At 41.0% G+C, this 26,026-nt stretch overlaps 1 protein-coding gene and 1 long non-coding RNA gene across 2 annotated transcripts; one reads left to right on the plus strand and one right to left on the minus strand.

The window, feature by feature from the left end:
• The first annotated feature begins 30 nt into the window (after positions 1-30).
• LOC143188780 (uncharacterized) lies at positions 31-19,363 on the plus strand. The gene is made up of 3 exons (XR_013003574.1): positions 31-195; positions 290-358; positions 19,192-19,363. It is a non-coding gene; the product is annotated as an uncharacterized LOC143188780 (long non-coding RNA).
• Uif (sushi, von Willebrand factor type A, EGF and pentraxin domain-containing protein uif) lies at positions 1,725-25,177 on the minus strand. The gene is made up of 36 exons (XM_076393219.1): positions 25,106-25,177; positions 23,025-23,058; positions 18,224-18,305; positions 17,750-17,916; positions 16,615-16,755; positions 16,312-16,541; positions 15,880-16,233; positions 15,250-15,624; positions 15,011-15,179; positions 14,570-14,932; positions 14,306-14,488; positions 14,033-14,209; positions 13,765-13,967; positions 13,058-13,681; positions 12,853-12,976; positions 11,435-12,757; positions 10,894-11,346; positions 10,593-10,810; positions 10,265-10,517; positions 9,270-10,111; positions 8,253-9,136; positions 7,926-8,173; positions 7,715-7,846; positions 7,476-7,641; positions 7,143-7,394; positions 6,512-7,053; positions 6,216-6,428; positions 5,969-6,124; positions 5,753-5,876; positions 5,500-5,562; positions 4,378-4,568; positions 3,531-4,168; positions 3,102-3,451; positions 2,817-3,019; positions 2,634-2,747; positions 1,725-2,551 (listed from the first exon to the last, which is right to left on the minus strand). Exons 1-36 carry the CDS (start codon positions 25,175-25,177, stop codon positions 2,520-2,522), a joined length of 10,695 nt encoding a protein of 3,564 aa, XP_076249334.1. The 3' UTR covers positions 1,725-2,519.
• Positions 25,178-26,026: the final 849 nt, after the last annotated feature.

Genomic DNA, 26,026 nt, shown 5'->3' on the forward strand with positions numbered 1-26,026 from the left:
TCAGTTTCGAGTGACGCAAACTCGAGCCAATCGGTACGAGGGAACTGAGCAGTGGAAACAAATGTGACACGTCACACGCGCGGAACTCGAGACCTAAGATTATGCGTTTCACTCGATGGTCCTTTTTCTTTTCGTTTGCTGTTTCCTCGAAAAATGAGAGATTCCTGTCGTTGTTTCGGTAGCACAAGGATTTAGGTGGGACTGTTAATTAATGGCTGGATTTATTGCTATTTTTGATCTAGGAAACAATGAATGTTACTAAGGGTTTGGAGTATTATATTTCTTACAGATGAAATGAATGATGCAAGAATGTTGGGACAGCGGAGGATAATGCGATGGACATTGATTATGGAAGAATGTAATGTGTTGTTGCTATGGAATGTTCGATTGAGTATTTTGCATTAATGACGCATTGTGTAATTTCGTCAGAGTGCTAAGAATTGTATGTAGTAGGATCTTAGATGGTGTTTAAATTTGTGGAACGACTGAAATTAACATTTGGGCCGTGATAAAGTGGGAAACGTAGATTTTGTGTTTTATTTGGTATTTACTTTATTAGGAATGATCTAAAATTAAAGAAATGATTTCATTTGAAGAAAATGTAACTTTGGGTCTCGGTACTAATGAGAACAAATAACTATAGTTATCTTCGAAGCCCTCTAGTGATGAAATCGAGTGTTATATAAGCTATATAGCTAATTGTGAACAAATATAGATATGCCTAGCGACTATTTATTTGAGATTTTATCTTTCATATCTTCCGTACTATTTGAAGCAATCTGAAGATATCTTATATTCTAGTAGATATGAGAAAATATTTTTTATAAAGAACTAGAAGTATAAAAAATATTTTTTAATGTTCCGTAGAATTAGTATAATTTATGTTAATTTTTAGCGGTGTCTAACGAAACTACGCCATAATTTTATCCACCCTGAGAAGACAGTCGATTGCTTTGAATTTCCATATGAAATTTTGTATTATATATTTTTATAATGAAGTCTAAACAGTTTTAAAAAAATTGAAATGATGAACGACTTTATTGATTAAACATTTAACAAAATGTCTTCTCGTACTTTAACCTATTAACAAAAAATAATTTCAATCAAAAAAATATCACCTTTTAGTTCCTAGCTAGACAATTAGAAACAAAACAAATTAAAATACAGAAATTTATAATGGATGAAAAAGATTCTGCAGATTTTACAAATCGCCTTAAGGTAAAAAAATTATTTATCGTGACTGTAAGAAAATCATAAAAATGGTAAGCATTTTAATTCATTTCAGTCACTATTAAAGATAATGACCAAAGGACAGGCACAAGGTATACATATAAAGAAGTATACTTCGCTGTAAAACGTAAAAAAATTGAAATTTTATGATAAATTTGTGTTCAATAAATTCAGAAAATTCCGAAGATTCGGATTATTCTACCAGTTCCAATGACTCAGAAACAGAGAGTGAAGAAAATACTATCTCTTCAGATGTAGAAGAAAACGAAAATGACTGTAACATTAAGCTCGACCTGGACAAATTCTTCGAAGACCATGTAGATAACACAAAAAAGATTATACTCCCCCCAAAAAACGGTAATAATGAAAAAGGCATTCATTTCGATGGAAAAATGTACAGAATCATACCAATCAAATTGGATGAAAAAATATTCAAAAAGACGGTTACAACAAATCGAAAGTAAAACATAGGGTTAAACAGTCTATTATCGAAATACATTTTATTAATAAAAAAACAACCGTTTGTTAAAAGTTTTTACAATACAAGTGGAAAACAGCGTCGTAGGCATGGTCGAATTTACACTTGCAACGCTCTGGAACTATTCTCGTTATCCCCGATTTCATTCTAATCAATTCTAGAATGAGTCAGCATGTAGCAAAACGTTATCTTTTACACCCAGAAGACCAACTGAAATTTCAACCTAAAACATCTTTTTCTCGGTTTCCATGCGCCTACATGACATTATTTTACAGCGTGTGATACATATCTATAGTAACAAAATATAAATTCGCTTATGTATAAAGGTGTATTAACATACATGCACACAAACTCTTTCCTCTCGTTCGCACCGTCAATCGTAAAAGTTAATTAATAGAATAGTTCTTAACGGCTAGACGGTATTAAATTACAAAAAATTACAACCTCGCGCGTGGTGAGCAAACACGCACTTTCATTTTATAATTTCCATGAGTCCGTCGATTGATCGATGGGTGCCGAAACAACGATCTTATCGGACGATGATAGATCGCCGTTCCAGGACTCGATTATGTCATCGTCGATTAACACGCTTCGTATTGTATGTACTTGGTCGAGTGTAGATTCGAGTGATCTCACGGGCTCGACTTCAGTTCATTTTTCGCGAATGTCCACGAATCTCCGAAGACGCGTTACCGGTACAATCTTCGTCTGGGGAATAATAAATAATTGGGTTGGCAACGTTCCTCGTTGCCGGTGTATCAAAGGTGTCGACAGTCATTTCTACTTTCTATATTCATAAAACACCTTATAGTCACTGACCCTCGCTGTCGCTGTCGCTTTTGTCTGCAAATGTAAATTATTCACAAGCTATTATTTTTTGGTACAGAGATGTATCCTCGTCTTTTTATTCATGAGAGGGACCAACCTTTCTTCCCAGGATACGCGTGACGCTTCAGTCTGTCGTAAAGATCATCTTTCGTCCCATAAATGCTGGCATTCGAACGAGCGAGGCTGTTCATTTTACCGTTATGTAGACTCTCTGAAAGGGACGAATAGAATCGTTAGAGGCATGCTCCCGAAAGTCGTAAAACACCTTTTTACAGTTTACCTTTCATGTAAGTTTCATTATAAAAGTTTGGCATCTCCCAACCGTCCTCCTCGTCGTCATAATAGTGAGCGTAAGTGCTGTGATGAGATGGTGCAATGGATTCTGCGTACGGTGTAGGTGCGCCATAATAGAAGTTCACTTGCGAGCCGTTTTGATCAGTCGCTGGTGTGAGCATCTTCTTAGGCTCCTTCTTTCTGGACACTCTGAAGATCATTTCATTATATTAGATTCACAAATGCTTCTTTCAAACATATTCAGACTTCTATAATACTAAACTCCATTTACCTGACACAGATCATCCAAACCAAAAGGACAACGAAAATGATGAGAATGACACCACCAGCGATACCACCAGTGATGTAGAAGAACTCAGACTTTTCTGTACACCGTTTCCCAGTAAAACTACCACTACACCTACAGGATGGTTGTCCTCGCGAATCCTTCAAACAGACACCTTCGTTGTCACAGTAGCCCATGCAAACGTCTGTGCACTCTGTGCCAGTTCCATTGTACCCTGGCTTGCACTCGCATTTGAAGTCACTAGTCTCTGGTATCAGTAGACAATAGGCGTTCGCATCGCAGTGCATCTCAGCGTCGCTCGTTTCACAAGGATTAGTGCAATCAGCTTTATTGGTCTAATTCAAAGAGAAAAATATTAAATGCTACTGTAAGACACAAGAACTTCCTTTGCAGGGACTAACTTTTCCTACTTACTGCTGCAGTTCCTTTGGTACTAGTATTCGGCGGGCAAGGTATACAGAAGGTCTGCTGGGGCTCCGATTGATAAGTTCCCTTCTTACACTCCATACACTCGTTCAACGTTCCATTCAAGTAGGTTCCTGGTTCGCAAACGGGGAGGGAGCACTCTTCGATCGCTGCCGATCCCATGTTCGGTGTTGTCCTGCCTACAGGACATGACTGGCAGGCAGCCTGGACACCCTGGGTACGATAGCTTCCTCGTGGACAGGGCTCGCACTTTCCTTCGACAGCCAACTGCTGTCCAGAGCCACACTCGTCTCTACACTCTTCGCGAGACACTGCCTCGGCTGTTCTAGTGGTCTTGCCTAGGCCGCAGAGCATACAGGAGAAAGTACCCTCGTTGGGCTGGTAGAAACCGTGGCCACAGCTTCGACAGAGTCCAGCCACATCATCGTAATACTTTCCAGCTGGACATCGTTCCTTGCAGTCCGCTGCGCTTCGAGCACCTGGTCCAACTGTGACACTGGGACGGCCAGCTATCACGGGACAGGAGCTGCACTTTAATTGACCTGATTCGCTTTGGTAGCTTCCGACTGGACAGGACAGACACTGCTTTGTTTCTTCGTCGTAGTACGTTCCCACGGCGCAGGGCACTGTGATTAGAATATGGAAGAATATTTAGATGAGTTGTGAAACTGTGGATTTTTGTATACAGAATATTCAAAACTTTTCAGTTTATTGATCTCTGTAAATTATTTATGTATATCATTCCTATTATTTAAATACTGAAAGCCGAGTTAGTAGAAACATTGTGAACCCATCACATCTGTGGTGCAGTTAATGTTGTACAGTTATCACTTACCACAGTCGGGTGCCATGACGACCTGTCCAACAGGACAGTCGTAATCAGATTCAAGGGTAAGGGACGCTGGGTCAGGTACGGTGTTGGGTAATATATCGTGAACATCGAACTGGTCTTCCTCCAGAATAAGTCTTTCCAATAGGGTCTGAACTGTCGCCCTCTCGTTGGAGTTAGCGTTCACGATTGGATCGCTAGAAAAGACAGAACTCTGTTAACGGTCTGTTAATCGATGGGTTGTCTGGTTTAGCGATAGATGAAGGAGAGTATGCGCAAATATATACAGCCGTTATCTTAAGGCGAAGATAGTCAGGCAGCTTTTCCATCGGATCCTCATCAGTAGTATACTGTGTCGCAGGTTAAACCGCGCACCTATTATTTGGCACCTATTAATCTTATACCTACATACATGTTTAATGATAAATTACATCCTGGAATTCTAATATATAACATGTTTGATGCTAAGTGTCTTATTACAGCTCTTAATATTCTGTTATCGCGAAAAGAAGCTGTTGGGTAGAGGAATTCACGTGGCCGTGATTCGAAATTTTATGAAAGCACTTCGTGTATTGATACTTAGAACATAGCCTCGACCTAACAGCTTAGTTTCTTGTCAGGTGTTATACAGTTCGAGTTACAGTTGTTATTTAATCATTCATACATTGGTACTTAGTTAAGTACCCGCATATGATCGTGTCCCATTTATACTAGTCGGTCATGTATGAACAGTTAGTAACAACGTGCATACCAGTCAGTTAGAGTCAGCTTAATATTCGTCAGAATATCGCACGTTAATTGTTTGTCCAACTTTGTCCTTTTACGCCATGATCAATTTTCTTTTAGCAGATGGACACGGAGAAAATATTTGATTGTTTCAGAAGAACTCTTTTTATCATTTTTCTTAGTTTTGTTTGTTAAAATTGATAAAGACTGGCTACTTGTAAAACAGATTCTAATTTTTCTCCGCGTACATTTCATGCATTGCTCCATAAAATGGCATGTTTATATCACAAAATGGGTATTTAAAATGCAAGATGAAGTCAGGCTAACACCGAGCCCCAAATAACGAGAACACATGTACAATGATACATTTCGCACATGGCTTAAATCGATAGCTGTCCTTACTTTATCGCTGGGAACGAAATCTCCACCTCGTAGGTATCACTGCCTTGCCGCGCTTGTCTCGTTCTACGATGCAACACAAGTAACAAATACTCAGTACTAACTTAATTTTTCTATTAAATGACTGATCGAAGCTTTGCTTGTAGCTAAATTACTAGTTAATATTAACTGAACGACTCTCAAGAAGATGAACGTAATTCAGTTACGACCGAGAATAAGCGTATGTAGGAGATCTTAAGGTAAAAGAGAAACTTACGGTTCTGCTGGCACAACAGCGGAAATGATGTAGGTTCCATCATCTTCTTCATTTGTTTCCCTTGTGGTTCGTACGCGGTGATCACACTGGACATCAATGTCTAAGTCCTTGCACTCGCGAGTTCCTGTAGACAAACGAAGTGAAGTGAAGTTAAAGATAAGTGGAAATAAGTGAAACACGCCCACATCGGATGAAACACAAACGGAAGTAGTTTACCTTCGTAGGAATATGAGCAGAAGTTCCAGTCCCTGTTCAACGAGTTTACAGCATCCCGAACTTTCTTCTTAAGCACTCCCTGGCCGGCTTCGTTACACAAGACTGACGTCGGGAAGTTCATTTTGATCCTGAATACACGCTGGGCTGGTGTAGCACCTAGATAAAGCAGTAAAATTAGAATCTATGGAAGTAATGAAAATATTGAAATTTGAAACAACAGGAAAGATAAAAATGGATTGAACATTACTTGTGCAAGCAGGATAGATCAGTGGAAGAGATGGATCATTAGTGGGCCTCCAGAAACCTTCTGCACCACAAGTGTAGAATTTGGGCACCTCTTGGGAGAACCTAAGTCCAGTATTACAGAATATTTCGCAAACTTTGAATTGCCCTCCAGAGCCCCAATCTTTACATTGCTGGGAGCCTCCAATTGGATCAGGCAGTTCTGGACAGAAATCAGCTGGGGGATGAAAATCATGATTAACACTCTTCAATGATTAACCAACCACGTACTAACAAAACATTAATCAAAGGTTAGCTTACATAACACATAAACCTTGAAATTGCAACTAGCAGAGTTTCCAGCTTGATCATAAGCTACATAGCTGATATCGTACGTGCCCCACATCAGCGTTTGTCCAGATTTATGACCATTCTTTTCTTGAACTCTGACTATGCCGACATTATCAATGAAACGCGGTTCATCCCAGGTGACTATAGAAGAACCGTTCTTGGCGATCACCCAGAGATCACCTGGACAGTGCTCTACCTTCGGTGGGATTTTGTCAGATTCCAATTGCTGGCACTTGCTGCCACCGTATCCAGGAGGACAAACTCTTTGTCCACAGTGGGATGGTACTACTCTTTCAACACCACCGATCGTTTCGTCGTATCCTGTCCAGGTCAGTACCAAACCTTGATAGAGTACAGGTTCTGTGCGACAGTCACGAACTTGTTTCTGTATCTCATTAGTCACGTGCAAAGCTCGACTCCAGATCTGGACTTTAGTCAAATGACCTTGGAATCCAGACTCAGTGTAACCCTTTGAATTTTCGCTCTGTGGTTTGCCTAAGACGGCCCAAGCACTGAAAAGTATTATTATATTATTACACTCACTCCATATACTGATCTGTACTAGATATTTCAAATGTACTGAAACATTTGAATAACTTACTAGGCTGGCAGAGATCTACCACTTCCATATCCTTCAGTTTTACTGGCAATTAATCCCTCAGTGATAAGAATCAATTCACCACCATTCTCGCCATTCCAGACTACTGCAACATGGTGCCATTGGCCATCGTTGATGGTAGCGTACTCTCTAAATGGTAGATAGACATCTTGCAAATCATGGAACAGAGAAACCTGGACACCGTTACTGTGTGCTTGGACCATAACTCTGCGATTCGTTGGAACATGCGGCGAACTACAGAAACGAAATAAAATTTAAGAGTTAGAGGTTTTATAAATTTAAGATGATGACCAAAATCATTAGACAATGATTTACCTAACAGCGTATAGGGTGAAGAATATTCCAGCTTCATCTTTTTGAGTGTACTGTACCCACATAGCCACAGTTAGACTCTTCCTTGCTCCAGTAAAGAATGGAATTACTTGGGCCGCACTACTTCGAGCTGGATCGCTGAAGTATAAGTCATAATCCACTTGGATGGCTATAAAAATAAAACAGTTTAGCATCAATCATTTTTCAACTCGATTATTCATTAAAACACAGTCTACACCTACATTTCCTGCAATCGTCACCGGTCAAATTGAATGGACATTGACAGAAGAACTTTCCAGTGAGGTCAATGCATGTGGCTGATGGAGGGCACGAATTTTCTTTGCAATCGATGATATCATCTTCACACGTTTTTCCTATCGAATAGTTAAGACTTCGATTACACTCTATTTCTACTACTGATTCAGTAGTTTTGAGGTTTCTAGTATAAATCACCTGTATATCCTGGTGGACAAATGCAAGTAAATCCAGGACCTTCGTCGATGCAAGTGGCTCCATTTTTACAAGCCCCAGCTTGACAGGCATCGTATTCGTACTGACAACCGATTCCTGTGTAATCGTCAGGGCACGTGCAGTTAAGACCTGATCCGAAGTCTTGGCAGCGACCACTATGCATGCATGGATTTCCAATGCAACGTTCTGGTGCTGTTTCACATTGCTTTCCGTCGGTTCCTGACGGACACCTAATCAACAACGTTTATTGAATCACAAATGAAGGAGCACTGAAGGGAATGTTTAACAACTAACTTTAACGATACTTACACGCAGAAATAATCCATAAATAAGTCAACACAGGCTGCATCGTTTTGGCAAGGATGATTCTGGCACATTCCAACGTCGATCTCGCAGTGAGCTCCAGTCCATCCTTCAGGACACATACATTTGAAACCTCCAACTTCGTCTCTGCACGTGGCACCGTTCAGACAAGGATCAGACGCGCAGTCGTCGATGTTAATCTCACAGGAGGAGCCAGTGTAGCCTTCGCGACAGTGACACACAAAAGTATTGTCCAAGTCTACGCAACGATCGGTACCAACTGGACTACAAGGATCACTCAGACACTCGTCCAGCTCTGCCTCGCACTGAAGTCCCACGAAACCTGGCCTACACTTGCAAACAAATCCTTCCAGCTGATCTACGCATGTTCCTCCGTTTTGGCATGGCTCCGCCGCACAGTCATCGATAGTGTGCTGGCATTGCTTGCCTGTATATCCAGGCTCACAGGTACAAGTGTATCCGTCTATTTGATCGATACACTGGCCGTTGTTTTGACATGGTTTGATGGCACATTCGTTGATGTTGGTCTCGCAAGCAGCTCCAGTCCATCCAGGATGGCAGATACATTCGTGGCTGAACAGATTATCTACGCACACACCGTTCAGGCAAGGATTTCCCGAACACAAGTCTATTTTTTCGTGACATCGTTTGCCGGTGAATCCAGGAGGACAATCACAGCTGAAGTCAGCAACTAAGTCAGTACAGTTAGCACCTAATAGACAAGGTTTCTCAGCACAATCGTCGGTGTTGATTTCACAGCTTTGGCCTTCCCAGCCTGGCAGACAGTCACACTTGTAGCGTCCTTGCTGCAGAGCTACACATGTTGCGCCGTTGTTGCAAGGATTTCCACTCGCTGTACAAGGATTTATCTGAAATTAAAGACATTATTAAGAGATAGAATAATCTTATATCTTATTCTCACAGCAAGATTTACTCAAATTTGGAAGTATTGAACAAATATGTTCTTTGATTCTAAAAAGATTAAATTATAAATGAACTTACAGTAATGTCACAGTCCACTCCCGTGTACCCAGATCTACACAAGCAAGTGTAGTTATTAAATCCAGGTTCATCTTTGCACATCGCCCGCTCAGGACAAGTGTCATTCGTGCAGTCTGACTTCTCCTCTTGACAATTAACGCCAGAGTATCCGTTAGCGCACTGACACCTGTAACCCTGTGGCAGGTCTATGCAAGTTGCTCCATTGTAGCACGGTTGGGATGCACACTCATCGATATCGATCTCGCAACGCTTTCCAGAGAATCCAGCAGGACAGAGACACTGGACACCATGTCCCATAGGCACACATAAACCTCCATGTTGACAGACACTGTCTGTGCATTGCACAGGCTTACACTCTTCTCGTCCAACTGCACCTGGACCATCTGTGTACATGTTGGTTGGACATTCGACGCAAGTAGTTGCTCCGTGTTGCGGCTGATAGAAATCTTTTGGACATTGAGCGCATGGGGCGAGTCCTGTGTCGGAGTACATGCCAGGAGAGCATTTCGTCCTGCATCGATCGCGACCTGGCGCAGCTGGTTGATAAGTGAAAGTTCCAGCTGGACAAGTCTGGCAATCTTTGTAACCACCGACTGGTGGTTCGCCAGTGTAGCTATTTCTGGGACACTCGAGACAGGGTACTAGACCAGTGGGCGAGTATGTACCATATCCGCAAACCGGTATGCAATCGTCGATGCTCTTTGAGCCTTCCTCCCTGGTGTACGTGCCGAATGGACAGCGTAAGCAGGATCCTTGACGATCACTGTTTTGATAGAAACCTTTCGGACAGGATGTACACTGCTTTTGCTTTTCTCCTGCGAAGGTACCAGCTGGACAGTGCACTATAATTGCAAGTATCATGGTTATGTAGTGACACTATGTACGAGAGATTGGAAACAATAAAATTTAATTTCCAGCTGCTATGGTGGAATCTCTATTATTTCATTAGAACAGGTGATTTATGATACGAAGTATAAAGAAAAGTGTATACTTACAACATCGTGGGACGTCGTTAGTGTCCATGTTCAAGACTTCACCAATGCTGCACGTGAACCCTCGCGTAATAGATGACTTCAAAGCTCGAAGAGGTGGACATTGATTTCCGATGGCAGAGACGTTTAACAGAGGTTCTATAACTGCACTTGTAGAAGGCACGGACAAATCGAAAATCAGATTCAATGTGGAGCCACAAAGATCGTAGAGCTGTGGTTGGCGTATAGCGGGAACGATAACAAGAATGAAGTCCATCTGAAATTCATAAATCCATTGTTACCGAGGGTTTGTTACAGAGATCATTTTCAAAGTTTAAGTCTTAAAACTCACCTTCAAGACATTTTCTTCAAGCAAATAGGGCACAGACCTCACAAACGATACATTCATGTTTACGTTAACAGCGGAGCAACGTTGGGTCAGAATATTGTTCAGGTTCATGTAGTACTGCGACATGAGATCTTGGTATTGTGGAAGGCACGATCTCGAAACAGCGCCATTGGCACGATAAGTCACTGCAGCGACCACGTGATAATTCGCCTGTTGGGTGTCTATAAAATACAATACACATGTAACCTGTGTTTCTACTAACCATATTGAAGAAGGCTCAGAAGTGATGAAAAAGGAAACTCACTTTCAGAAACACAATCAGGAACGACAGAAGACGGAGACCAGTGTTTGTTAACGTCACACATGAACGTCTTCACTGGTGCACCATCGGTGAATCTGTAACTATTCTTGCAAGTTGCGATGCATTGCAAACCCTTGTCACCAGGAACACATTTCAGTCCTCCGTTAGCAGGTGGCTTCAACTCCCAATCCACGCAAGGTGTTGCTTGCACCGATACTTGGAAGTGACAAGAAGCTCTGTTTCCGCTTGAATCTGTAGCGTAAACAGTTACATTCTCGAAGCCACCGATAGGGATCACAGCTCTCTCAGGAACGAACGTGATCTTGACTGGACCAGAGGTATCCGTAGCATTGATCCGCCTTCTAGTTTCATTGAAGTTAACCGAGTAACTATCCTGCTTATCGATCAGCTCGATCACGTAGCTTTGAGGACAACTGAGCTTGGGTGGTGTCAAATCTGCAAATGATCACAATATTACAGGAAGATAATGATATATGTGATTACGTGAAAGTTTACTAAGGAAGGAGAGAAATTAATTACTGACCAGGCACAGTAATGTTGATCTCGCAAATAGCAACATTTCCATCATAATCAAACGCCACATATTTCACGACTGTGTCTTCGAACACCTGCAGCGGTGTTCTAAAGCTATGAGGCTCAACTTCTAGACGAGCAATACTACCACTGTTATCGACAGCGGTCGGTTCCGTGAAGTTTACAGGCAGTAGCCCACCATCAGCTCCTTTCTGCACCACTATTGGTTGCTGAGGGCAGTTCTGGAACACTGGAGGCTCATTGTCGACACATGGAGAGAATCCATAATCGTAACCTAATAGTGGCTCCGTCACTGATTCTTCGCATCCCATTAACTCAAACTTCAAACAAGCATTGTCCATATAACTAACAATTCCTAAGATAACGAAGCGTGCTTGAACGTATTTAGGCAAGGTGATCATGGCCAATTCGCCATAGTTTCCAGGGTCCCTCATGGTCAAATTAAAGTTCGGGAAATACACCACATAATTTTCCATTTCAACTTGCTTGTAGAAGAATCTTATCTGGGTTGGTCTTCCTACTATATCATTTGTCACTACACCCTTAACTAAAATCGCCTTTACTCTGTAAACCTGACCCAAGTCGACACTAACATAGGTGAACGCTTCTTGTTTGCCGCACCAACCAGTTACTGAGTTCAGACGAACATTCTTGGCCTCGTAGTTAGGTCTTTCCGAAGTAGCATTGATCGCAGAATCTGGGATGCGACCAGAAGCCAATCCCAGAGGTTTCACAACTTTACATTCTGGTTCACGAACACAGACAATAGGTCGAGGATTGATAAGGATATATCCAGGTCTACTGCAACCAAATTGGACCTCAGATCCTTGTTCGTAGCTTCTAGCTATCTGGTAGCCATCGCTGGGCCTACCAGGATCTTCACAGACGGGGCCTTCGCATCGCAAGTTACCGAAATCCCATATACCATTAGCTTGACACCTAACAACGTTGTCATTACGGTTCGTCTGTCCAGCCAGTTTAAATGTATCCTGACAACCAAAGAAAAAGGATGACTGATATTTCGTGTCCAGATATTGGCCGTATTCAGCTCCAGGGGTTGGTAAAGGTTTGCCACAATCGGCTCGTGGACAGGCTGGTTGTGCTCCAGAGAGCCAGTAGTCTGGTAGGCCTGGTTTCGGATCATAGACACACTGACGGAAGCTCGAGGAAGCTGTATTTCGCAAATATCGACCATTACTACCACACTTCAGAGTAACGTTTTGTTTAAACGGCACTAGGACACTTGTTTCGTCAGTACGGAGCACTGATAGACCTTCGTTTTTGTCGTCTGGTAGAGACACGCACTTGGCATCTACGGAAAATATTAAATATTTTAGATATTAGTTATTGGATACAAACCGATAAAATTTTAATTCTTTATACACGTGATAACTTGTGGTTACTTACATTGACACTCTGGAGTGGTTCCATTCCACAGTCCACTGGATGTACAGATTACGGCTGAGGAACCGGATAGTACATAGCCGAAGTTACATTGGAATCTTACAAGATCTCCAAAATGATGTTGTTGCTATAAGTAGAGAATAATAATCATGAAAATATCATTTCAATAATTCAAGTTAAAGTCTGATTAAATTATATTAAATTATACCTTGGTGGACAAGAGTTTTCCATTTTCTGGCGCCAGCAGAGCAGGACACATAACTGGTACACAAGTCTTGTTCTTTTGGTACAAATCCCCATCCCTTTCACCAGTTTCATACTTCTCTATATAAAAGCCAGCCGTACCGTTACCCTTGTACAACTCGTAGCCCGTGTTGCACATGCAAGCATAGCTGCCAGGATTATTGATGCACTTTTGATGACAACCGCCATTGTTTGTGGCACACTCGTTGATATCGGTACATTCGAGGCGAGTGCATCCCATTATCTCCAACTTCATACAAGGTGCACCGACGTAGTCCTGTATCCTGAATCTGATGTAGCGCGCTTCAATAGGGAACGGCAAATTCAGGACTGAAAGTGTAGGCTCTAGTATTCTGAATTCTACTGATGTTCCATCAGGATTTGTATAGTCTTTGAATGTATCAGTCAGGTTATCTGTGTACTGAATTCGAACAGCTGATGTGTATGCTATGTTGCCATCTGCTCTCGCAACTACTTGAGTTCTGAAGCCTCGAATAATCGTTGGTGCTTTCATATCGATCATCACCCAGTTTGTGCCAGGTTCAATGTTGTTGCCGCACCATCCATCCCCATTGTTCATGCGAACTCCCTAAAACACGGAATTAGAATTAACTTAGGCCAGTTGAAAACCAAATTTTTGGTTATTATACTCTATTCGTAATGTGTACTCACTATTTTGTTGTATCCATTCTCCGAGCTCGAAACGATGATCGATTCATCAGGAATGCCTCCATTGATTAGACCAAGATCGCCTATGGGTCTACACTCCATAGTTGGAGTGAAGCCTGGTTTGCATTTACACGTGAATGCGCCAGGATTATTTATGCATTCGGTAGAAGCTAAGTCGCATTGACTCGAGGCACACTCATTTATATCTGAAATATTGCCCTTGTGAATAAAAATATCCTCAGTTCAAAGCCATAAGTATTAGCAAACATACCTTCGCACGTAGGAACATTATCGAAACGCTGATTAGGCCCACACTGTATGATATTGGACCCAGAGAGTTTGTAGCCTCTATTACACTGAACCCTGGCTTCATCTCCATAAAAGTAGTCCCTAGTCGAGTCAACAACGAAGCCATTCTTGATCGTGGGCAGCAAAGGACATTTTGCTCCTACACGACAGATCATTGTCAATTTCGTATCGGGGACATGGATACAGGTTTTGCAACTTATTGCAAGCAAGTAGTTTGAATACAATTAACACTCACGGGAACACGTTGGTACTTCATCGGACCAAGTTCCATTGCTCATGCAGAGAATTACAGGATGCCCGGATCTGACGTAACCTGGTTCGCATTCGAACCTAACGATCGTTCCGTAACTCCGACCACCTCCGTTTAGTATAGTTATATTCGAGTGAGGAGCTTCGGGAAGTGGAGAACACTGGGAAGCTATAAAAGAGACACATAAGTACTATTGTAGGATGCAGTGTCTAATTTATGATTGAAATCCAATGAGTTGTGGACACTAACCTAAGCAAGAGGGTTTCTTCTCCCATCTCCCATCAGCCATACACGATATTTTTTCGGTGGGACGACCAGAAGGAAATGCAAACCCAGCGTAACACTGATAAGTGGCTAAACCCCGGTAAGTGACGTTCGAAGATCCAATTGAGAATCCATTGTCTATCTGGGGCACTGGCCCACAGTAGACTTCCTGACACTTGGGGATATAAGTGATGGACCAGTTTCCACCTGGCAAACACTCTGTAGTAATCTTCGACTTGCCAGTTGCGAATTCTTGACCCAGAGGGCAAGAGAACGTCACTGCTGTGCCGAAAGCCGTGTCTCTGCTGGAGGCCTGTGCACCCTCACCAGACTGAAGATATGGACAATCTATGGGAACGCAAAAATTTTAATAATTCGAGGAATTGTTTCTAAAAATGAAAAATCCCTTCGAAGATTCGTAATTACCAGCTGAGAACTCTGCTTGCCAACCAGAGCTGCTATGCAACGCGTCAGAGGTGAATCGAACAAGCATCTCTCCACTTTCTGCTGTAAGAGTAATCTTTGGTCGAGTGTTGGATGTGAATCCGTTTCCAGGATGCAAACGAAGACCATTAGTATTTGGACCATCGTATATCTATGAAAAACATTCAGAAATAAGAATCCAGAGTTTCTCAGATGAAGAATTTCATTTTGAAAGACATTACCTGGACGAAATCAGTCTTGTGGACGTTGAAGTTGACGAACTTCAAGGACAACGGTCCTCCCTGTGGATTTTTCACTCTGTACAAGCATTCTTGGTTATTGGGGTAATCGTTCAAGCCAAAGGAAGGCGATTGTACGGTGCCATTCCTGGCGACAATCGTGGCTTTGCAGCCCTGCGTGTAACGAATGCTGAAGCCGCGTCTAGAGTCGCCAAGGCTCGTCTTGAAGTACAGGTACAAGTTGCTTCCAGTGGACATTATTACCGTCGGATTATCCTCGGATTTTCCTGTTAGCCTAGCAATAGGTCTGCTCATCGGCGAGTCGCCATCTCTAATTAGAATGTAATCGCGATTCATCTCGAGATCCAAATCTTCGATCTGAAAATAACAAAATTAATGTTTCTAGTTTCTTAATTTTAAGTTTTTAATTTTTCAAATATTTCATTTAAATCATTATTTGAAGTCTAGTCTTCGAATCTTGTCTAGACATCAATAACATTAGAGAGATTTTCATTAAAACAGAGATGTGATGGTTTAAGGAAGTGTCCACACTTATTTACGGTAGTGCAAGTAGTGATACAATGCATACGATTTTCAGACCAGTTTTGTTTCCGATTAAGTCTAGCTACGCACCTCCAGAGACATAATGCGACCAGGTTGAGCCTGCAGGATATACAAGCACTCCAAACCTCCAGGATAATTCTGCGGATATCCAGGCGAAGTGAGCACTTGTCCCTGAGGTGTAGCTCGAAGCATCCCACCACAAGTTTGCGGCTCAGTTTTCCAGGAAGCGCGGAATCCTTTCCTCTCCACTGACGAATCCGTGCTAAATTTAATGATCATGAAATTTGAAGCTGAAACGAAAAGCTTGTTGCTCAATTCCTGCTTGCCGGAGAGCGTTGCTAGGTTCACGGACTTTTCTTCTGTCCTTCCACCGACCAATATTTGTACTATGTCGAAACTCTTCTCCGTCTCGAACTCTTGGAACTGGAACAGACGAATGTCAGTGTTCCACCTACATATCTTTCATCAAAGGAACTGAGAACACTTTTGAGCAACAGGTACCTGCAACAGGATGTTGTGACCCTGGGGACCTTCCAAGGTCCACTTGCAGTTGCTAAGGGGTGCATATTTGTGAGGATAATTAGGACTCTCCACGACGTCCCCACTACTGGCCATATAGTACTGACAGTTCGTGGGACAGTCTATTTCGTCCGAAAAGTCACCACAGTCGTCCTGTTTGTCGCACTTGAAAGCAGCGTTTACGCATTTACCGTTGGAACAGTGGAATGAACCTGTAGGAATCAGTAGGTGTGAATGACACCGGGAACCAATGATTAAATTTGCGTCATAGGTGAAATCATTTACCAGATGGGCAGGCGTTGGCACGACACATGAAAGGAAGCAGTGATTCACACGTGGTGAGCTCCCACGTCTGTTGGTCGTCCGTCAAGGCGACGTCCACGCATTCACCTGATTGCGGATTCGGTTGCCTCGTCGCCCAGAAACCTGAATACCGACAAGGTTCAACCCTTTGTTTGCTTTTATCCTTAACTGGTATAGCATAGTGACAGTAGTTTAATATTTCGTGTGAAAAATATTCAAACATTGATAAATTGAACAGTTGCAAATTTTTATGATTTATTAGTAATCATTTTTTCTAATGGAATTATATTATAATATTGATACCATACTAGCTGAGGGTTAATGAAATTTAAATATTTCCCGTGGAAGAAAAGAGTGTCTCACAGATCTTCAATGTCCCAAGTTCCAAATTATTTTAAGATATCGAAATTTTTTAGTTTTAATTTAAATCTTCGAAATCTTTTCATACAACCCATTTCTATTCTCGATTTTTGAAATTCCATATTTGAGTTATGAGTGATTTCTTCTTGATGTGATAAGAGTTAAAAAAGCTCAGGCAATTTTTCAATAGATTTTCAGTAATATTCTCTGTATAAATAAAAAACAAGTACATTGGGAATGTATTCGAAGCCCAAAAGAACTCGTTACATTTAATACTATGGATTCCAGAATCTTAAAGATGGTCGTTGCTTGAACATAGATCGAAATAAGAATTATTTCTTCTTCTTAAATTATAGCTACGATATTCCAGCAGAAAGTTAAAGTGAGAGAATTGTTATGCAAACGCCAATGTGATGCGCCAGACAGACAAATTGTAACTTGCGCCGTAACAGACGTAAACATGACGGTATCTGGCCATTGTTGTGGGAAAAGTGTGCCTCCGTGCTGCACACAGCGAGCAGTTCCCCGTTTCCGTGACCCCAATGAAAACCGGCCGGTGCACACACGTGTACATACGAACGAGTTCCGTCGGTAGAAAACTATATTAAAAAATATTCTGGATCTTAAAAATTTGGGCTACGGACAAAGACTGCGAGCTCTTTAGATCCACAGCATCACCAGGGGACTCGGAGTGTAAAATGTAGGACCAAGCACATATTTTTCATAAGAAGACGAAACGAATGATGGTTTTACAAACCAGCATATTGAGAGACAAGCATTCCTGCGGCTGATTCGAGTGTGTTGGTTCGTAAATCGTCGAGGGATGCCAGTCCCAGCCAGTAACGATCCAAATGCCGGCCAATCATGCTCGCAGACATGTTGTTCTCGCTGTATGACTCCACTACCATCAGTTCGCTGCCGTACCTACAAATGCAGCATCAATTGGTTCACCTCTTGCTCCATCTCAGCATGTGACAACTTGGTTATAAGATGAGACTAATTTTGTAATGTTTCCATACAAATTTCCAGATGAAACGAGATTTTATAACAAAGATTTGGTATTTATTTGGTACTTTACGAATTGAAATATAATAGTAAACTTTCCATATGTCCAGTTTTCATTGTTCTAAGGTTTTGAAACTTTATAGTGACTCCCACGCGTTAGAAAACCTACTTCCACAAGATGGATGTTCCCTGAGGAAAGAAGTTTATTGATGATTCATCTACTTACCTTCTGCATAGTTCCGCTGCTTTTTCCCAGGAATGCCTGATGTTAAAGAATTTGTAGCAATGTATGCCTCTCAGTTCCCATCCTGTACAGAAGAGAACCATAGTTTTTATCATGTGTCGATTACAAGTATACATAATTGGGCAACAGTAGGTAGCCTAGAAATCCACAGACGAACCATGATTGCAAACATATCTAAACCAGTGGATTCTCTAACCAACTAAAAAAATTGTCTGTGATAAAACATTCGAAAATGCTCATTTGCAACTCCTACATTCCTGTTCTCCGTTATAGAACCTTCGAAACGTTCCAAAAACCATAAAATACAAAGTACCCTCAATCCTCAAGTAAATCTATTTTTCCCATCAGCAATGAATAATCACAATCCTCCTACAATTTGTTATATAAAGTAGTTCCTGCCAATATTGGTAATAGATAGCGAGTAAATAGTAAAAGGAATAGACGAAGGAAGTATCTTTCAAACAGATAAATTAATCCTGAAAAAAAGACAGTCACGTGACACAGGTAGATCAGCCCACGCTTGGTGGAGCCTTCAACGTGACGTTGACACGGGAAACGCGGTTAATCGGTGACCTGTACAGACAGTGACGGACATAACGACCTCGATCGTTTTTAGTGCAATGCACCATGTGCGCAAGAGTCAAAGGTAGGTCGGTGGGTAAACGGGTAACATTGTAAAAGAGAATCGCCGCCGAGTGAAACCTCCTCGCGTGCTGTTGACGGTTCGAATTGAGAAGTCAGTGAATAGTTCTGCGCATTTCTGACTATTCGTTGTTGAACAAACAACATTTGTCAGTCCCAGCAGTTTTTGTCAACGTTTGAGGTCGACATCCTGAAAGAGGTCTGCGTAAATTTGTGTTGACGGGTGTTCGCAATTTGAATGTTTGCTCAGTGAATGTGAAATTTGTGAATTTTTTCGAGGACTTAATAAACGATTGTTATTTTTAAAGGAGTGGACACGAAAGTGGTTACATTCGTTTGATCAGCGCATCGTCTACACGGATGTAGAGAAACTGGTATTTCATCTGTCTACCGGGAAATCGATTAGTGTCAGGAGAGATCGTCTCACCGACTATCCTACTTGCTTCAATGCATCTTGGAAATAGAATGAGTTTTTGAGAATTGAACAAACTGTGGGGTAAATGAATCTCCATCGCACATTGGAGTAAATGAATTAAAGATTGTAATATAGTAACAAATTTCGGTGAGTGGACATGGTTTACAACAAAATTTGTATTCGAACATGACAAGATACTTTTTAATACAGAACTGAATTACAAAGCTGAAACAGCAGCTAGATAGAAGTTATTGGCTGACACTCTATTCGGTCAGAATTAACAGGAAATAAGTTATCCAACAAAAATTTTAGTACCGAAGATATAATAAATTCTTAAGGAATATTGTTAAGGAATATAATATACAAAGCGTTTCAACAGTTTAATTTACGATCAGCTCGTAATAAGAGGATGGAGGATTAATGTTGTAAGCATCTTTGATATTTAAACTTTAGTTTCCAAGATATGGTGAGTTGAATAAGGCGCCTACCGCACATGCAGCATGTAACCCAGTCTATTATTTCCTACATAGTATATATTATTACTATTGTATGTACTTTGTTAGTAGTTCTCTTTTTTACCAACCAAATACAGTATTGCTCACTATGTTATCAAATCCAGCTTGCTTCTGCTCTCCGAATAAAAAGAATTTAATATTTGTTTCATTCCTTACAATTTGTCTTGTAATCTGAATTATCCTTTGAAGGATTGAGGTGGAGTTAAAAATCGTTTGCTATAAATTTTATAATGTATCTTAAATAATTTGCGCAAAATAAATTTTATTCACATTCCTCGACGATTCCTCAATGATTTCTTGATGTAACTTGCGTTGGGCTCACCGCAAAAGACTCGGTGACGGCCTTCCTTTCTTTTAAAAGGTCAAACAGCCATGTTCATACCACGTATGCTGTTCCCCTTGTATTTATTAACATTTCTCGCTGAATCTCCAGCATACACGGCATATTTTCTAATGTATTAACATATGTCTCTCGATAAATCGCAGCAATACATCGTGTTCTCTAATAAGAAAAAAAGGATTCTATATTTGCAGAACTAAAGGAAGCTATCATGATAATTAACGATACTAAAATTACATTCCGATGAATCAGTTTCTAATTCTTTTTCAATGCTAATTAACTTCAACGTTAACTTCTGACGTGTTCAGAGTAAGGAAGTATCGTAATACATAGCTATTGTGGATCTTTCTTGTGAACATAAAAACAAAATGCATAAATGTAATAGAAACAATGCTACAAAAAGCGATTATAAGTTCGAAGTTCTCCAGAAGTACAGTAAAGCAAGGTTGCAAGAACTACAAAAAGCACTATCTACAACAGGATTGATTTACTTTAGGATAATCTATTAACTATCCTCATATAAAATCTCCTGAACTACTATGCATTCTACAGTATCTACATGGCCCTCGATAAAAATATTTCTATATATATATTGCAAAATGAAAAAGCTTCGATCCTCTTTTCAAAGTCTTTAAACCAGCACCTCGCAATCAATCCCTCAACCTAAACCTCGTTCACTCGCCATTACCTACATTTCCACCCATATTACTGCTCATATTACTAACATCTTATAAACAAGTTAATTATTGGTAACCGATCAGAAGGCACGACGGAAACACGCGGTATGCTGGTGTTTACACACATCGAACGCGACGGAGTGTTGGATGCGGGCACGTTGCCGGATGCTCCACTTTTTGGAATCCCGTTCCAGCGGTCGATGTATGCGCGGATGGTCGAGTTTCCTCGGAAGAAGGCGGATAACCGTGACGCGAATTCGCGTGGTGTATTTTTAGGATCATGCACGACGACCGCGCGCCGCGGAGATGCAACCGATGGAGGAGAGGAAGGAGAAGGATTCACGGTTTAGGAATGCCGTCTCGTTTCTTCGCCTTCCACTCGCCCCTTCATCCCTCCAACTACCTGTGCCGTGATCCACCGGCCATCGGTATGCTATTATTCTGTGCAGCAGGTCGAGGATTTTGGGCCAGCCGCGGTGCAACGACTATTGGGTGCTTGGGAACCTTCTTGGGTACCTGCATACAAAATACTCCCTGTTTGATGGGCCTAAGAGACTTTAGGACCATGTTAGGATGGACTTTGAGTAGGGTGGTCAGGACAGACAAGTTTAGTTTTTCTGAGTTGGTGAAAACGCTTGACTTTATGGAGATATTGAAACTCTAACAGTTTGTTAGTTTGTAAGTAACTTACATGTTGGCGCAGATTTGATTGTAAGGTGTGAATCTGTGCAGAATTAAAATTACTCATCTTCTATCAAAGAGTTAGCCTATTTCAGACATAAGATAGCATTCTTAAGGATTTTTGTGATCTAGTTCTTTGAATTGCTTAAATAACTCATGATTTATCGGATGGATTATCTTAGTACTTAATTGTAATCGATGTTGTTTACAGAAACCTTACTGCAACATGTTATATTGTTAAAGAATAATCGGTCTATGATGTTTCTGTAACACTGGATCTAATACTACACATATGATTCCGTAGTTACAGTTGGTCATCAAATTGATGTTAAACATCTAAGATTGTTTATGAGTGAGAAAGCGTTAGAGAAATAAAGATGAATTTACGAATGCATTTTATCTTCCAATCAAAAGACAAAAGCTATACGATCTCTAGATCTGAATCCACCTATAACGCTAATTAATGAGAAGTATGCAATTAACTGATGATTACAAAGTTCTACAACGTCATACCAGTCGTAATATACTTTTTAGCCTTCATAGTGTGTCTTTTGCGATATTTTTTTTACCAATGTCTGAGGGTCGATAGCAGTTATCGGGCATGTTTAACTTTTTACCCGTCAATTAGTCAGACCTTCGTAGATCGAATGCTACACAGAACACTTGGCCTTCAAGGCTATCCACCAAGAATAACAGATTAAAATAAAGTTGTTTTTGAAGCTGAATGGAATGTTCTTCGCGTTATTTCTCTTCTCTTACCAAATGGCTTCATCTGCATCAAACTCAAAACGTATTTTCTAACGCATGCGACAGAATACGGTTAACGATCGAGAAGCTTTATACTGATACGTGCAACCTACTTAATTGTACCGCCCAGTAACAAGGAAAAGTGGAGCAACGTTACGAACGGCCGAACTCTTATTCTCATTGTCCGTTGAGTGATTTATTCGCTGTACGAGTTTGGATTCGATATTCTTCTGCGACCACTTTGAAAAAGGAACAGTGCAATTTATAGAGCAGAGGATAAAATATGATCTCTTGTTCGAAGCTGCGCCGAGAATGTGAAATAACGTTTTCTCGCACAAACTTTCGTTGCCGAGAAAAACGACTTTCAAAATGGTTAAGGCCGCGGTCTTTTGGACGCATGCGCGCCAGTGGTTCTCGGTCTGTCCTGCGCGCGCATTCTTTTACGCGTCGTCAGAGTTAAATTCCTTAAAATGCAACATCGTGGAAGAAGAGGAATAAAGAATCATTTTGTATTCGACTCTATGATAAATTCTATTATGTTTAAAAATGAGTCGCGTCTAAAATCGCTTACATAAAATAAGAACAAATGTTTCCATAGCGTGAGAGAGGTTCAAATCGTTTCAAAGCATGACCTCGCTCCACACATTTACTTCTCTACCTGACAACAGGTATAAGACCACCAGGCGCGACCTTTTCAAGGTCCACCTGAACAGTTACCTGCTCAGATAACTACAGCATACCAGAAAAAAACCTTCACACTACTCACCGTTCGGACAGGTGAAGACATTCGTGATAGGAACCTGTAACAGAGAAACGGATGCATTAAGAATCGTCTCTAAGATAACGATATACAGAGCTTTGATTGTTCAAGCTACTTTGGGACAATTTGGTTCAGTGCAACGCTGGGAAACGTGACGTAATAAATTTTACATTTCTTACTTCTGTTACAGTTGCAACACTTTTTATTCCTCTCTCATTTCTAGCTTGAGGTAGTTCGTTCAAAATTAGATAAATGATAAATGATCATGCAACGACAACTCTTAAATCAGCATGAATTACAACAAGTGGAATGTAACAGTAATTGTCGCACGACCGCGTGGAATTTCAGTGGCTGTACGCCCCGCTGTCGCTTAAGAGTCTTTCAGGAATGCAGTTACCGTAACGCTACTGATATCCCGTTGAAAAGTAACTGAGGAAATCCATTGGAGGTTTCTACGAGTATATCAGGCGTCTTTCGCCGAAGATGGTCGCAAAACCGAGGTGCATCTAGCAGTTCTTTTCACTTTCCCCCAGTGGAGAATAACAATGCCAATAAAACTGCTCGTTGAAAGCCTTTGCCATTTCACGCGACATTTTTAACACGAAATACGTTTGTTTTTTAGATGACGAAAAGAAAGATCCACTTTCTTTCTCATAATTCGCTGTTTCGTGATAATAGTGTCTTTTTACGCAATATGCATCATAATTCGAGCTGATTTCCCGCATACGGGGACTCTATTGTACTCCAGTTGCGAATCTTGGGTTTGGCCGTCTGTTGGCTAATTACGCTGGTAATCGCAGGATCGAGCATGCACAGCCTTATAAAGGCGTAATGGAATTTGTTCCTTCTCTTTCGCAAGAGAAATCTGTGCCACAAACGCAGATTAGGATGTACTAAATAGTATTAATGGGAAGTGAAATAGGTATATGGTCATTCTACCTAGTCTACCTCTTGTCGGATATTACACTGTTCGATGTTTCTGTAGGTGTAGCTTGTAAGATAGTGGTGAATATTGATAGATCAAAAGAAAGTTGAACATTAGTATTTCTTTATACATTATATGAATGTTATCACAGATTTGCAATGAAAAATTCTGTTCAGTATTTTATTCCGTTTTAATATATTTTATGACCTAAAATTGTACTCGATGCAGTAATTCTGATGTAACTTTGCGATTTAGAAGGCTCAGTCTAATAAAACCAATATGCAAATTCCCAATATGCAGCAGACCGACTCATTATCATTTCAAATAAGGAATATCTATCATTTATTCTGTCTTTCTCTAAGAAACGAATACTATATGAAGCTTAATCTTTTTGCCGATTCAAGCACTTCCTACATGTGAAATATTACAACTGTACAACCCCTTTTACATATGCCGCAATATTGTCTGGCGAGCAGGGCACACGCGCATGTATGCGAACCCGTGCTGAAATTCACTTTCACCTCGCAACACACGTCTTTGCGCGACCTGGTGGGCAGTAGCGGCTCTTGCGCGAAGCCAACATGCCAATTACTTCATAATCCGCGGTTCAATTTGCCAAGAATCCTAAGCAAGAGCTCGAGGAGCGAGAATTCCCAATGCCGGTTTCCATTCACGAATTGCAATTACAGTTGCGTTATGCTCAGAGATCAGGTTTGCACGCAAATCAACAAGCTTAAACTTGTAACCTAGGGACCTTCCTCGAGGGAATTTTTAGTTCGTCCATTGTTCAAGGATCTCTACTCTTTGCGTACTAGAAATTGCACACTTGGCTCTGAGTATGGGCACTTACTTTGCAAGCAGTGATTAAAGATAAATGAAACCCTACCTTCGGTCAATGAGTCGAAAAGGTGATCAACTAGTAAAGGGAGGAATTATCTCTTAACGACTAACGTAATATAGGTACCTATTTACAATTACAATCAATCTTTTATTCTTCTGAGATTTATAAAAAGTTGTATGTAAAAATTGTAATGGTTGCCAATAATATCGGGTCACAAAGTCAAGCTAGCGTGAAACGATCGACAATTGCGGTTTGTAGCTTGAACAATGGTGTTGGTGATGCGATCGACAAGCCATAGCGGAATATTAATCGAACACTTACCTGAGACTCCGTTAGCTGAAGATGGCACAAGAGGACGGCGACCCATACGGCCGCCAATTCCCTTATCAGCATATTCCTATAACAGAAAGAAAGATTCTCTATGAATAAATCAGTTGTTATTATCATTGGAGATTTGTTTCTTGTGATTCACAATTAGAAAGAAAAGTGAGTACATTTTAAAATTTGGTGTCATCAGGACATCATTCGGAGACTGACTTTCAGAAGTAGCTCACAAGCAACCCTAATTTAGATTCAATTTACACTTATATGTATGTGTATAGAATCAGGGTCAAAGATAAGTCTACCAAATCAATGTTAGTTCGAAAGAATACAGTGTCCTTTCGTCAATGCAAGCTCCAAGGTGCACTCAGCTTTTCTTAGAACTACTCTTTCACCTTACCAAGTTCCTATCTGATAATACCCCTAAGGAAATGTGAGTGTTCCAGTGGGCTTATATCGAGACAACCTTCAGGTAAGATTCTAAACTGAAAGTGCATATCTGGAGTGTCATCAGCCAGATACACCACGAATCGCTGTAGTCTCATCAAGGAACAAGGGAATAATTACAGAAAGTGAAACCTCCTCGACCACCGAAAGATCGTGACGCAACTACCGCGCAGTTCTCCCAAAAGAGGACGAGCAGGATTGAACGAGGGCTAAAAACTAAGAATACAATGGAAATAGTGAACTATGCGCAACGCAGGTAGAGCTCAACGAAGCTTTTCGTAGTAGTTAGAAAATATGCGGAAGGTAAAGTTGTTCCTACTGCGTGTATAGGATGTACACACCGGTTCCCATAAAATTCCTTACGGTTTCTGCGGCTGAATTGTGGCACGATGGTTGCATACCTTGCCCCGTAACCGAGAACCGTGATAAATCTCCGCAGACGTCGAGTCATTATTTAATAACGCTACACCACGT

This window comes from Calliopsis andreniformis, chromosome 3 (genome assembly GCF_051401765.1).
Source record: "Calliopsis andreniformis isolate RMS-2024a chromosome 3, iyCalAndr_principal, whole genome shotgun sequence".
NCBI classification, from domain to species: Eukaryota; Metazoa; Arthropoda; class Insecta; order Hymenoptera; family Andrenidae; genus Calliopsis; species Calliopsis andreniformis.

Coding starts and splice junctions, on each gene's coding strand:
- Uif (XM_076393219.1), bottom strand. CDS start 25,177: ATGCTGATAAGGGAATTGGCGGCCGTATGGGTCGCCGTCCTCTTGTGC. Junction 15,625..15,879: donor GTCGCATTATGTCTCTGGAG/GTGCGTAGCTAG, acceptor TGTTATTTTCAG/ATCGAAGATTTGGATCTCGA. Junction 13,682..13,764: donor AGAATGGATACAACAAAATA/GTGAGTACACAT, acceptor TCCGTGTTTTAG/GGAGTTCGCATGAACAATGG.